Source organism: Mustela putorius, unplaced genomic scaffold, assembly GCF_011764305.1.
Source record: "Mustela putorius furo isolate JIRA1106 unplaced genomic scaffold, ASM1176430v1.1 tig00000765_pilon_pilon_pilon, whole genome shotgun sequence".
NCBI lineage: Eukaryota > Metazoa > Chordata > Mammalia > Carnivora > Mustelidae > Mustela > Mustela putorius.
This window is the reverse complement of record NW_025421470.1, coordinates 10,405,432-10,420,110: the sequence shown is the minus strand read 5'-3', so window position 1 is coordinate 10,420,110 and position 14,679 is coordinate 10,405,432. Positions and strand designations below refer to the sequence as shown.

Genomic DNA, 14,679 nt, shown 5'->3' with positions numbered 1-14,679 from the left:
AGCCCTCAGTCTCCTAAGAGGCTCCGAAGTCTGATTTGTCTGCACGTATAGTGGGTCCGCCTCTCCAGGGTGGACCCTCACAACGCGTCCCGAGAGTCTGAGAAGCAGATCGGCATAAGGTATGTGGCTGGGACGCAGGGTTCGGTGGCCAGGGGACCACACTCTGGGGACTGCTGCCAGTGAATTGGCCTGGTGGCCTGGAGAGGCAGCTGGCTTGCCAGATGTGCGTACCCCTCCCCCATGCTGCTCCATAGCAAGTGTGACCTGGGGCTGGGGCAGCTCTTTTGTCCCTTCAAAGCTGAGGCTATACATCAGTGGTCTCTGGGTACAATTCAACTCAAGGTCATGTTTTGTTTGGCCTGCATATTTTTCTTTTCTTTTTAAAAGATTTTATTTATCTGACAGAGAGACGCAGAGAGAGAGGAAACAAAGCAGGGGGAGTGGGAGAGAGAGAAGCTGGCTTCCCACTGAGCAGGGAGCCTGATGCGTGGGGGGGTGGGGGAGTGAGAGGGGTAGGGGGTGGGGGGCTGGCTGAGATCATGACCTGAGCCAAAGGCAGATGCTTAACCACCGAGCCACCCAGGCACCCTGGCTTGCATATTTTTCTAAAAAAACAGAATTAGGTGGCAAAATTTGAGAGATTTCAAATAAATATCTACATTCCAGCTTCTCTTAACACTCCCGGGGTCCATTAAGGCTGTGCCTGAATTCCCAAATGGCTGGCTTTGCTCCCTACGCTCTCTATCTGTAGACACCGGGGCTGACTGAAGAGTTTAACTACCCATGGGCAATCTTATTTCCTAATTCCTGAGCCCCTGGGGCTGCCTCACCAGAGCCTTCAAGCGCCCACCTCCACTTCTAAACGTGTCCTAATGATCTGAAGAGAACACACAACACAGATTATAATGAAAAACATTAATTTTTATAAAGAACTTAACTCCTCCAAAGCATGTTGCCCTATCCAGGGAACACATAGAACATTCCATACAAAGTATTAAGATCCTGTTTAGTACTTTTTAAAGATTTTATTTATTTACTTGAGAGAGAAAGAGAGAGCTTGAGAAGTGGAGGGTCAGAGGGAGAAGCAGACTCCCTGCCGACCAGGGAGCCCGATGCAGGACTCAATCCCAGGACTCCAGGATCAGGATCTGGGCTGAAGGCAGATGCTTAACCAACTGTCCACCCAGGCGCCCAGAGATTCCATGTCTAAAAAGCTCAGAACAATAGCCCGACATGCCAAGTGCTCTGGGTATATTCAACCAAATTTTAACGTATGGTCACAGGCATCTGAAAATGTGTGGCTTATAAAAGGATTGAAGGGTGCTGTGGGGAGGGTTCTGAATATCTGGTCCCTTGAGGACCGGGAGGACTGCAGCTCATGGGACCTCCTTCTGCCGTAGAAGTCCCTAAGAGTTCCAGTGGGGGAAAGCGCCAGCTGCTGGGCCTGGGTCCCAGCCACCGTGCCTGCTCTGACTCACATCACGGCTCACATGCACTCGGGGTTCCCCTCCAAACCTGAGCTCCAGGTCCACCTGCCTTCCCCGTGGGCAACGTGTGTCTGTGGGAAGCAGATAGCTCATGCAGGGTCCATGAGGGACAAGCAAGTGTGAGACGGTTTCCAGCAGCCCCTGATCCCCTGAAATGCTGGGCAAAATGTGTCCATGTGCATTTTTTGGGTCTCGGGGATCACAGCTTTTATTCGATTTTCAAAGGATTCGGACCCCAAGAAGCACTCATCATGGGGACTATAGTCGTCCAGGCCAGAGCTCTGCCCCAGAGATGTCCTAACCCCTGCCTCCAAGCTCTCCTGCAGGCAGCATGGTCCGGCCCGTGAAGTAAGGACTGTGGTTGGCTGCTCCCGATTCGTCCACTGAGAACGGCCAGTGATGCTTGTGGGTAAGCAGGCTGAAACCACGGTGCGTGTTGACTGCGATTCTCAAAGGTCAGGGAACGCTAAGTGGGTTTTCTTCCACTGCCCTGAGCAATGGCGCCAGCACCACATGCCTCCCCCCTAATTCTTTTCCTCCTCTCTCATCTTCGAGGGATGATTCCCAGAGAATCTTCTGTCTGAGGAAGAGAGTGGCAAGAAAATTGCTCTCTCTGAGGGAGGAGGCAGAGCGGGGGGCGGGGGGACACTACCTGAGTCGCCTGTGGTTGTCCCAACAGAACCCAAATCAAACATGACACACTCCTCACCTCACAGTTCTGGAGGCCCCAAGTCCAAAACCATGGTGTGGCAGGGCCATGTCCCTGTGAAGCCTGTAGGGGGCGCCTCTCCTCGCCTCTCCCAGTCCGGTGGTGGCCAGCAGTCCTTGCCCATCCTTGGCTCACAGAGGGGGTCACTCCAGTCTCCATCTGTCTTCACCAGGGTTCTCCCCATGTGTCCGTGACCTGATTTCCCACATCTTATAGGAGCATCAGTCATAATGAATGTGGGCCTACCCCAGGGACCTCATTTTCACCTGATGACATCTGCAAAAGCCCTCTTTCCAAGTACGGTCACATTCACAGGGACCAAGGTTAGGACTTGAACATGTCTTCTCGGGGGGGGGGGGGGACACAATTCAACCACGATGGGCACTTCGTCTCAAAAGGCCCTGTCCCCTTGATGCCATGTGTTACCACTTACCCAGACCCACTCTTTCTCTGGGGTTCTGGGGAGGCAGGTGCACCCCCCTCTCCCCTTGGCACCCATTCTGAAGTGGAAATTTTTTCTCCAGCATCTCAGTCCTGTAGGAAGTGAATTATTTTGAGATTAACACGTGTGAGTAGGAAGTGTCTCTTTGTGTATTTCTGTGTGCCTGTGTGTGCCTCTGTGGGTATGCATGTGCGTGTGGGTGTGAAAGTGTGTGTGTTTGGAGGGGGTATGTGTGAGGGGTTGATGTAGGGGAGGGGCGGGAGGGAGGGAGGAAGAGGAGGCCAGAGTCACTGTAGCAAGGGCATTAGTGACAAGGGCAGAGTGGTCTTGTCCTGTGACTAGGGCAGAGGGTAAGCTTGTGATAAATATGGGAGTTATTATGCGTCTGGTCTCAGTCCTATAAAATAGGATACTAGTTAGGATACTGACTGTTATTTTACAGGAACCAAAATAACAGGGGTCTAAGGAAGGTCAGAGTTAGTTTGTTTCCCGCAATGCCTGAGCTGATGGGTGAGCAGGAAGGTAGGGCGACCCCGCTCCACGACGCTGCCCAGACTCTTGCTGCTCTGCCATCCATGAGGATGCTGTCCTTTTCCAGAGTCACAGCTGGCTCACTACCACATCCCTGTCCCAGCCACTGGGAAGGGGGGACACAGGGAAGTGGAGGACGCAGCCTTCCCTTCTCAAGAATCCCACTTCTATGGGCCCAAACGTCACTACGGGACCTGGCTAGGACCCTGCAAGGGAGTCTGGGAAATAGAGCTCTTCTCAGAGGCCGTGATCTCAGGACTGCTGCTAAAATCAACAAGGCAGGGACAGACACTGGGGAGCAGCTGGCAGTCCCCAGGGAAGGAACGGGATTGCAGAGGAACAGTGCTATGATGCTAACTAACCCCTCGCCCCTTAACGATCTGCAAAACACCCTAAGGACATCGCTACCAGAAAGAGCACAACAGGCACGGGATGAGAAAAACCAGATCGCCAGGCAGAATCGGTCTGGCTTTAACCAACCGTGGGATCACGACAGAGGTTTTATCTCGGGGAGGTGCGTGCGGGGCCTCTCCACCGCCAGCTGGTTTTCGATGACGTAACACGCCTTGCAGCTCTCCAGGACGCGCGCCTGGAAGTACGCCTTGTCCTGCTCCTGCCAGGAGTCCGACTCGATGTACACGTTGAACGGGTCGTGGGAGTGCTCCAGCTTCTTGGAGCGGATGTAGCTCAGCATGATGCCCAGGGTGAAGAAGCCGAAGAAGCCCAGCACCATGAGGATGTAGAGCGCGGCCAGCTGGCCGTCCTCGCTGCGCGGCGACCTGCGCGCCACGCCCGACGCGTTGCCGCCCGGCGCCACCGTCCCCAGCTGCCACAGCGCCGTCAGGAAGGGCGTCAGTGCGGTCGTGTTGGACGGAACCATCCCGGGCCTCTAGCGTCCGCTGCGGGGGCTCGAGCTTGCCAAGAAAATGTTCTGAAAGAGAAGAGCGATCTGAAATTGGAAACGGTGTGGTGGCCCAGACCCGCGCACACATGCGCATTTTGTGACCTCTCCGGGGAGAGGGGGGCCCCGACATACACCCGAGTTCCTAGCAGGTGCCCAGTTGAACCTGAACAGAGCTGCTGCTTCTTCTTCTTCTTCTTCTTCTTCTTCTTCTTTTTTTCTTTTTTTTTTAAAAGATTTTATTTATTTATTTGACAGAGAGAGAGCACAAGCAGGAAGAGAGTCTGGGGGCGGGGGTGGTGGGGAGCAGGCTCCCGGCTGAGCAGAGAGCCCGATGTGGGGGCTCCATCCTAGGATACTGGGATCACGACCTGAGCTGAAGGTAGAGGCTTAACCCACTGAGCCACTCAGGTGCCCCATGCACAGAGCCTCTCTTGACTGACCAATCAATTGATTTCCTTTCTTTCTTTCTCTTTCTTTCTTTCTTTCTTTCTTTCTTTCTTTTTTTCTTTCTCACTCTTTTCTTTTCTTTTTTTGGTTTTATTTTTTATTTGACAGACAGCACAAGCAGGGGGAGCAGCAGAAACAGAGGGAGAAGCAGGCTCCGCACGGAGCAGGAAGCCCAACTTGGGGCTGGATCCCAGGACCCTGAGATCATGACCTGAGCTGAAGGCAGATGCTTAACCCACTGAGCCACCCAGGTGCCACGATTCCCTCTTATTTCCACTCCCACCATCTACCTCCACAGGCGAGCCCCAGAATGAGCTCCTCTAATATACACCCTGGATTATGTGTATGTGTTTTAGTTTCTGTGTTATGGACCGAATTTAGTCCCCCAGTTCACATCTGGAAACCCTAAGCCCCAGTGGACTGCACCTGGCGATGAGGTCTTCAGGAGCTAAGTCAGGTTACAGGAGGCCGTACAGGTGGGGCCCTAACCTGCTAGGACCATGGTCTTCTACTAAGAGAGGGAAATCTCTCCTACACGAGGACCCTATGAGAAGGCGACCACCTGCAAGCCAGGAGGCGAGCTCTCACCAAACCTTCCGGAACCTTGATCTTAGACTTACAGCTCCCAAACTGTGAGAAAACAGATGTCTGTTGTGTAAGCCCCCAGGCTGTGGGATTTGGTCACAGTGGCCTGAGCTAGGACGGGTAAGTGGCACAGGGTTACGTATCTGCCTCTCCTTCCTTTTCCTCCTTCCATTGTGGCTTTTTGGCCTTTGGCCTCGAAGGGGTCAGAGTGTTCTAGCTTGTGCTGTGTTGGCCCCCTCCCTGCCCCCCTGTCCTCTGCTGAGTGGCTCTCACAGGCCATATGGAAAGAGACAGTATCCCCATCACTTCAGTCTGGATGTCAGCATCACTGAAAACCCAGAGAACAGGCCTGGGAACTGTGAGAGCTTGCGTTTCCAAGAAGCTCTGGAATTCTGTCAGGGGGTTCATGAGTCACTGATAAGCTCAACAGGTTTTATTCATATCTTTGAGAACATGCTGGCCTCTATCCCACCACCCCCCACCCTGCCTCCTAGGCCCTGCTGGGAGACAAAATACCCAGAGCCAACTTGATGAGGCCTCCCTTGAAACTGGACCCACAAGGGGCTACAGAGGGCTGACCAGATTCCCAGGCCTCACCCATTTCGCAGGGCTCTCAAAGCCGTTGTGTGTAGCATTCACTCGAGGTACGTTGGAGTGGCTGTTGAAACTAAGGGTGATGGTTTGGGACCAAAGTTTCTGGTCAGAAACCCCATGGAAAGAGAAATTCCGATGTACATGGTTGGGCAGGGTCGGGGGGTGGTGCAGGCTCAGCCTCTCCCAGCCAGGGTGGGGGCTGTGACATCACACATTGTCTCGCTAGGACAGATGTCAATCTAGAGCCATTTCTTAGGATTGCTTAAATTTGGCAACCTCTGAACCCAGCCCTGGGGGGAGATGCTTGGTACCTGCCCTAGACACCTCTCCCTCTACCCGTCCCTGGGATGTCGGTGCACCCCAGAATTCCCGTTGGCCCTTTCTTCTCACTCTGCCCTCTCCCTGGGTGGTTGCACCTGCCGTTCAGGTTCCCCCACATGCCCATGACCCCAGGGGCCCTTCTGAGTGCCAGAGCTGGGTGCCCCATGACCTGCCAAGGATTCAGGTACTTTCAGCCAAACCCCAGGCCCCTCCACCTCAGCCACATCCCTCCTGCCATGCGCCTCAGTGAGCAGAGGGCCCGTGTACCCATCCCCTACCCCAAAACCTGCCGACCAATAGGTCGGTCCTTCGCTCAAAGGCCTTTCCAGGTTCCGCCCTAGCTTTAGGGTGAAACACCCCATTTCCGGCATGGATACGGGGCCAAATGCAAGGACCCCGGCCTCCTCCTCTTACTTACTCGCCCAGACGCTGTGTTCCAGCCTGGCTGGCTGCTTGCCCAGCCCTGTACACATCACCCCCACTTTCCACATCTCCAGCAGAGGCAGCCCCTCCTTCCTGGCCCACGGAACCTACTCCTGCTTTTGAGTCCAGCTCAGCCTTCTCTGATGTGTGGGGCTGGCTCAGCACCAGCAAGCATGCCCACCAAGGCCGCTGGGCTCCCTGCTGACTTCACAACAGGCGTCATCCCTGTCCCGCACCCTGTGCCCCGCAGCTTCGCTAGCCCGGCGCTTGGCACGCAGCAGCTGAGGAGCTGTCCGTGAGCTCCTTAATACCTCCTGACGGTGTAACACCTGATTCTTCATAACCCAGTGTCTAATGAACAGATGCTCCCACTGTCTCCCTCTGAGAGCCCAGACTCAGGGAGCAGAAGTGGAGGCTGAGAAAGAGACCCATTGTTGGAATTACACCTCCACTCAGGGTTTGGATTCTGGCCTTCCTGCTTTCCGGCTACATGACTCTGGTCACGTTCCCTCGGCCTGTTCAGTCTTTTCCCCTCTGGAAATGGGGAGAAACATCACTGACATCCGGAGCTGTTGGATCACTGACCCAGCGTGCAGAGACGGCGATGTAACATAGGACACATGGCGGTGCCCACTTAGGGTCCTGAGGGTGAGTGCATTGGTTTTTCCAGCTTTTTAAAGAAAAATCAGCCAGGACACCTGGGTGGTTCAGTGGATTAATTACCTGACTCTTGGCTTTGGCTCAGGTCATGATCTCAGGGTCGTGGGCTCGAGCCCTGTGTTCTCTCCCCAACCCTCCTTCTGCCTGTGTGTATGCTTTCTCTCTCTCTCAATGAATAAATAAAATCTTTGGGGAAAAAGGAGGGGGGCTCAGTCATTAAGCAACTGCCTTCAGCTCAGGATATGATCTCAGGGTCCTGGGATTGAGTCGCTTCTCCCTATCCCTCTGCCTTTGCCTGCTGCTCTGCCTGCTTGTGCGCGCGCTCTCTCTCTCTCTCCCAAATAAACAAATAAAATCTAAAAAAAAAAAAAAAAAAAAAAAAACAGAATGATGGTAGACAACCTCCGGAGGTAACTGGTTTAGAACCAATAGCGCCACACAGCAAGTGAATTTAACAGTAACTTCTACACCTAATTCATATGCGTGGGATCCCGGAGAAGACCTGTTACTTAAAATGAGATGAACTTTCCTATGGCCAGAGGAAACAACCAGAGACATCTGCATTGAAAAAACCTGGCAGGCCAACTATCCTCAGTCTTGCTTTAAGGTAGTGGTGCTCAAATTTTGGCACGCTTTAAATGCCTGCCTGCCTGCCTTCCTTCCTTCCTTCCTTCCAAGATTTATTTATTTATTTTAGGTGGGGGAGGGAGCAGAGGGAGAGAGTGTCTTAAGTAGACTTTGCCCTGAGTGCAGAGCCCAACAACGTGTAGCTCGATCTCACGACTCTGAGATTGGGACCTGAGCTGAAACCAAGAGTCGGTTGCTTACCGACTGTGCCACCCCAGCGCCCCTGGCACACTTTAGAATCACCTTCTAAAAATGCAGAGTGTTGGGCTCCACTCCCAGAGTTTCTGATCTAGAATGGCTGGTGTGGGGTCTGAGAACTTGCGTTCCAACAAATTCACAGGTGCTGCTGAAGCTGCTGGCCTGGGGACCCCCACCTGGTGACTGTGGGAATCATCTGGAGAGCTTTAAGAGAGGTACTGATGGTCAGATTCCCCCCTCCAAAGACTGTGAGGTCCTTGATCTGGGTTCCTTTCTGGCATAAATCTTCCTAGGTGATCCTGATTTGTAGTTAAGGCTGAGACCTACCGGGCTATGGAACCTTAAGAAACTGACCAATCTTTCATGCTGCAAGGTGCCAGGAAGAATTTAATAAGAGAAATTATTTCATAAAGTACTTTTTGAAACCTCATTTGTTTTTTAGATTTTCTTTTTTGGTCTTTTACGTCCCTGATATAATCTGAAGAGGAGACACAGGGAGAAATTCTCAAGTCTTCACCATAAACCCAGCTGCTTCCCACCTAATTCACACAGGCACCTTAAATGATACAGCTTCCGCCAGACCAAAAAAGTCGGGTTCATTAACTGCCTTTCAAGTAATGACTGAATTTTTAAAGAAAAAAATCTCCTTCTTACTTTACATTGAATTCATTGTATTGCTTTTGCGAAATGTCCTCTGTACCCCCAAGGCCTGCCTGCTGGGTCACTTGGTATTCTGGGTAATGAGTCTCAAAATGTGTTTGGCAATGCCCTCTTAATAATCAGCATGGTGTAAACGAACCCAATCTGCATGTCAGCTGGGGGTGTATGTCCCATTCTCCAAGTTCACTTCCATTATAATGCCAACGCACTGCCCAGTGGCCACTGTTTCAGACCACTGGACCCACAGGGATTTGAAGAGCAACAAAGTCAGCAATTTTAACTTACAAGAAACTGGACTCCACAGAGTTCAGCTGACCTGCCCAAGGTCATGCCTCTTATCAGAAATACATCTCAAATGTAATCTTGTAGCCATGAACTCACATTTTATTAGTACGGAATAGGGAGTTCTCAGGACTTGGCCGAAAGGTGATGGATTCTAGAATTAAGGTCAAGGGAACTTGAGGACCTGGCCATTTATATCAGGTAAAACCAGGTCTACTCAGATGAGGACTGGCTTGGGACCCGAAAGATGCCATTAGAAGACCCCTTTCCCTACTTTTTGTAGCTTGCACAGTGACAAGGGGGCTGCGGGGGGTGGGGCACAAGCAGCAGGAACCGGGGAGGTCCAACTCTAAACACAACATGTTTTATGCCCCGCCCATGCTGAACATTCTCAGACTGGCCTTAGTGGGTCTAGAAAGAGGGGGCTTCTAGAAGCGTCTGCTTTGGCATGGGTTTGAGTCTCCACGTGCGGAACAGATACTGCCCCTAACCAAGGTTAGTACCATTTTCTTTTTTCTCCAAAGCTCACACATACCAACTGGGTCTCCAGCACCCTGGGATTCTGGAAGGTCCCCAGCTGCACCCAGAGGAAAAGAGGGCCGTGAGCGATGTCACGTGGTGCTGGCACACATCACCGCGTTTGCATTTCTCTCACATGTTCCAGCTCCGAGCGCTGTCAGCACTGATAGCAGCCTGGAAGCTTTTAGAACAGATTTCCCAGCCCTGCCACCTTGCCTTCTGTCTCAAGCATTTACGGAGCAACGAAGGTTTCTGTGGGCTGACTCCGTCCATACTTCTGCTGAGAGTGCTAGATGTTGGGGCGGTGGTTGGGGGGTGTCCAGTTCAGAGCCAAGAGATCTGAGTTCAGGAGGCCTCCGCTGGGCCTCAGTTTACTTATCTTGGTAAACAGGCATAACGTTCCTATCATCTTTTTTTTTTTTTTTCAACATTTTGTTTGTTTATTTGACAGAGAGACAGTGAGAGGAAACACAAGCAAGGGAAGAGGGAAAGGAGAGGAGAGGAAGAAGCAGGCTTCCTGCTGTGCAGGGGGCCCGAGGTGAGGCTCGATCCCAGGACCCTGGAATCATGACGTCAGCTGAAGGCAGATGCCTAACTGACTGAGCCACCCAGGCGCCCCACGTTCGTATCATCTTAACGGCATTCTTCAAGCATTTCCTCAAAGAGCAGCCAGTCCTGACATCATCATCAGGCTTTACTTGCTGGAGGAAGCAGAATTAGGGCAAAACCAATTATGGATTAGCCTAATTTGGGTAAATATGCTCTTACTGCATCAGGAATTCTGCAAGCATATTTTGCCTGGAAGCCACTGTCAATTATTTTCATCTTTATCTCGACAAATTCTGGAGACATATTTACCTCCAAGCAGATAAAAAGCCAACAGGGGCCCCCAGACCCTTCCAGGGTGTGAAGGGTGGCCATGTGACCCAGCGAGCTGGTGAGGGGGACCCCGCCAAACTCAGTTATGGGAAAAAGGATACGCATTTTGGCGTGGAGAATGGACGGGAGGATTCTCATACTCCGGAGGGCAGCTGAAGTCACACAGAAAGAGGGCAAGTGGACGATCCCCTTCAGCAACTTAAATAAATGTGAGGACCCTCAGTTTTCTTATCCAAAAACTGGCAATAATGGAATCTCCCCTGAGCATAATGGAATCTCCCCCGATAATACCCCCGTGAGGCACAGAACAAACCCATAATTTTGCTACCTCTAAATTTTGTTGCTCTCTCTGCAAGAGGGGCGTGAGTGCCATATTTGCTTGTCAAAATTCTACTGGTCCTCTAAACGTCTAGTCCTATGCCAACCTGGGTGCAAATGCTCCTCTCCCACTTTGATCACCTGGTGCCTTGGCTGTACTGCCCATATTCTAATTTGTATCGTAGTGATTTATGGATTTGTCTGGGCATTTCCTTCCAGAAGCTCAGGAAGGTCAGAGACTGTCTTGCTCACCTTGTCCCCACATTCTTATAGAACGCAGAACCATTCTATAAGAGATGGCTGAATTAAATGGGGAGGCAAAGTATTAGATTCAACACAAATGCAATGTGATTGTTGAGTGCAAATAACCAATGAAGTATAATACACTCTTGAAAGAAATTGGTGAGTAGCCAAAAGAAAACCTCTTTCAATATAGTCTGGTTTTATATAATAAAAGGTAAACAATTTTTATTTGTATTTATGTATTTCATTAGTATTATTTATTTTGTATATGAAAATTGATATTATTGTTATTAAGATTTTATTTATTTATTTGACAGAGACAGACACAGCGAAAGAGGGAACACAAGCAGGGGGAGTGGGAGAGGGAGAAGCAGGCTTCCCGCTGAGCAGGGAGCCCTGTGCGGGGCTTGATTCCAGGACCCTGGGATCATGACCTGAGCTGAAGGCAGACGCTTAATGACTAAGCCACCTAGGTGTTCCTAAAATTGGTATTATTAACATAGTTACATACGTATCCACAACCTACTTTCTTCCTAAAAAGGTTGAAGGCGGTCAGTACTCGTTGACAGTATGGCTGAATTTTTATCCCTTCTCCACTTCTGATAACCCCTATCCTGTTTTTTCTTTTTTCCATGTTACTTAAACTATGCTAATACGTTTTTCTTATTTATTATGTCCATTGCTTATTGTTTGTCTTACCATCCCGGTGGTAAGCTCACCGAAACTTCTCCACCGAAACTCAAGCTTTTGTGTGCCTGTGTTCTTCTGCATGCATCTCAAGGTCTAGAACAGCATCTGGCATACGGTAGGGGACACGATAAATATTCATGGTGTGCAGGCGTGCATACAGGAATGCATGAATGACTAAATGTCCCATTCGACTACCAGAAAGCCCCAACCACCAGCTCTATTGTCAGAGACTTAAGATGACAAGACTGAGTCCTCTGATGTCTTTACAGTGTACTTTATTTTCAAAACAATCCAATTTCTAAGAGTCAGTCCAAAGCCAGACCTCCAGGGATATTCTTAAAAGGGAGAACGCCTTCCTCACAACCATCCTTTTGCTGGCCTCTGACGGGTTTATGAAACATCACAGAAAGGGGGTTTTGGCCCCTCCTTAGCCATCCATAGATCAGAGTCAAGATGCTTTCTGGGAAGTCACTGCATATGAGTTTAAACAGCTGTGCCATCACACCAAAGCTCCCCACCACCGGGATGGTAAATGACAGCAGTGGTTACTGATCAGGACTTTCGTTAGTGGAACTAGAAGCTCCTTCTTAAACCTTAAATGGGGACTCAAACCGTTCACATACAGCAGTTTGAAAAATCCGGGGTGGCTGGGGTTGGGGGTGCGGGAGACAATGTAACGGGTGACACAGATCCTGAACGTACACATGGCTGCTATTCGGTCAAGTTTCTTCCAGAAGCTCCCCAATTACTACAGTCAAGAGCAGATACCATCAATGTACTCCACGTCCCATGCCGTTTCCCCAGGGAGATGCCAAGGCCCGAGAACCTTTCTGGTCAAGAAATTCAAAAGTTCCCTTTGAGGCCGGATGTATCTGCAGGTACCCCCTGAGCTGGATGGTGGTCGTTGAAACCCAGAGGGGACTGGGATCGCGGGCGGTTTTAGTTTTCTTTGGGCGCTTGGAGGTAGTTCCCAAATTTTCTACAAGAATGTCTGAGGTTTCATTAAAACGGGGAAATGTGGTGGTTCTTTGGTGGTGAGACCATTCCCAACTCGTGCGCCTCTAAGTGAAGCCCCATCTAGAGAAGGGAGGCGCGGGCCGAATCCTCCGTCCCGTCTGGTCTCCCAGGGCGGGGTGGTCGCGGCGCCTCCGGCCCCCGGGGCTGTGACCCGGGCCCTGGAGCCCCCATCAGAGTGGCCCGACTGGGGCGCCGGCGCGCGGGGCGCGGAGCCGGGAGGCGCGAGCGTGCACTTACCGGGTCCGGGGCGCCGAGGCGGCGGGGTGCGCAGGGGGTCCGCCGGGCCGCGCGCAGGACACCGACGGCCGAGCCCGAGGCGGCGCGCTCCCGGCGGGTGGCAGCTCAGGCAGGCGGGCGGGCGGGGCCTCTCGGAGCCCGCGGGCGCCCCGCCCCGTCCCCGCGCGGCCCGGCCGAGCCCCGGCCCACCGACCCACCCCAGACCAGCCCCCGCCCACCCGGCCCTCCGCTGCCCTGCGGAGCGCCTAGGATCGCGCGCGGTAGGCTCAGGGTCTGCAGAAAGTCCCTCTAACTACAATCGCCAGCCAGCCAGCCAGACAGACCCTCCGGTGGCAGTTAGCAGTGGGCAGGCTAGAAGCAAGAGAAAGGCATTCCGGGAGACCCCCACCCGCGGCCAAAAGCCAGGACAAACGTCCCTTCCAACAGCTCCCAACAGGAACTCAAAGCCGCTCACAACCCCAGCAGACTCCGGTTAGCCGCATCCCCTACCTGAGCTGTGTCCATGCAACCGCGCGCCAGAATTATGCAGTGTGGGGGTGGGGGGCATCCAGCTCTGAGCTGGAAGTGCAGCTGGGCATGGGACAGGTGTGGTCCCCGCCCACGGGGGGTCAGTCGCTGGGGCTACCCACGCCTTGGTCAGGGCACTCCAGAGTCCTTGGGGGCAGAGGGACCGGCCACGAGGGACAAACTGCACAAGGGCCCGAGTGACCTGCCAGCCAATTTCACAGCCGCTGCCCACAAGCGTGGGGGGAGGGTGGGGGGCGAGGCTGGGCCCCCGGCCATTTCCAAATGACAGGCCCGTGGAAGCTCTGGGGAATGAGGTCCAGGCTCAAGCTCTGCAGGCGGGAAGCAGAGGAAGAAGGTTCCTGACGTAGAGCCTGAAGATGCTCCCTCGGCTTGGTCTTCCTCCTTCACTCTCCTTCTTGGGTCTTGGGCTGGGTGCTGTCCTGGGGAGCAAGACCTCAGAGGCGTCCCCCGCGGCATGGGACATTCCACGGCTCAGCTCAGCCGGCAAAGGCCGAGTTGGCACCTCCCTGTTTCGTGGGTACCGGTACAAACCCACCCCAGACACCTGGGAAAGCCTAAAGTGCCCTTGGCCTGGATGCGTTAGTTGTACTCTGCGAAGTCTATTCCCCCGGCAGGGTCTGAAACTTAGAGAAGCTTTATGCATAAACCGTTCTTTGTCGATTTTCTTGCAATAGCTAGAATCTGAATGTCTCAAAGCAAAAAGTGGTTCATGAGGGTACCTCGGATAGACTAAAAAAGCACACCACCCTGTGGATACTGTCTGCTGGGCTTATGTGGTGGCTTACGTGGGATCTATTTCCTTATTTACACTATTCTGTATTTTCCTTTTCCTGTTTTTGTTCTTATTTTTGTTTGTTTTGTTTGTTTGTTGCAATAGCTCTATGTTCTTTAATATTTAGGGGAAAAATACATACACTTTATCTGGAAATTCCCTTGGGCATGCCATATGGAGGTGATCTCTTTTTGCCCATCTTGCCACAAAAGACTCCACACTGGAGGGAAATGGGTAGTGGATTGAAGCAAAGATGTTTGTCCTGTCAAATTTGTGCGCAGCCCTTTCAGGGCAAGCTTGCAGGCCAGGTGACCGTGTGGGGCGCGCCCCACACCAGCTGTGAGATTACTGTGTCCCCTGGCGGGGGAACGGGGCCTGCCCACCTGTCACCTGTCACCCAGTGTGTATGGCAGTGTTTGCGAAAGGTGTGACAGATGTGAGTGATGTCGCTCTTAATTCTCTTCCTGGTTCTCTCCATCCCACAGATGAAGGGTTATTTCATTATGATGATACCATTTTTGTCATTTCTTGTTTGTAATGATAAGACATGATTATAGCCAAGAAAGACTGTATTTTCTCTCTCTCTCTCTTTTTTTTTTAAAAAAA

The 14,679-nt window shown here is 52.0% G+C and overlaps 1 protein-coding gene across 1 annotated transcript; it reads right to left on the bottom strand.

The window, feature by feature from the left end:
- Positions 1 to 900: 900 nt before the first annotated feature.
- On the bottom strand, positions 901 to 12,874 carry KCNE1 (potassium voltage-gated channel subfamily E regulatory subunit 1). The gene is made up of 3 exons (XM_045084534.1): positions 12,774 to 12,874; positions 3,650 to 4,100; positions 901 to 2,730 (listed from the first exon to the last, which is right to left on the bottom strand). The coding sequence occupies exon 2, from the start codon at positions 4,047 to 4,049 to the stop codon at positions 3,657 to 3,659; it is 393 nt and encodes a 130-aa protein (XP_044940469.1). The 5' UTR covers positions 4,050 to 4,100; positions 12,774 to 12,874; the 3' UTR covers positions 901 to 2,730; positions 3,650 to 3,656.
- Between the last annotated feature and the right edge of the window lie 1,805 nt (positions 12,875 to 14,679).

Coding starts and splice junctions, on each gene's coding strand:
- KCNE1 (XM_045084534.1), bottom strand. CDS start 4,049: ATGGTTCCGTCCAACACGACCGCACTGACGCCCTTCCTGACGGCGCTG.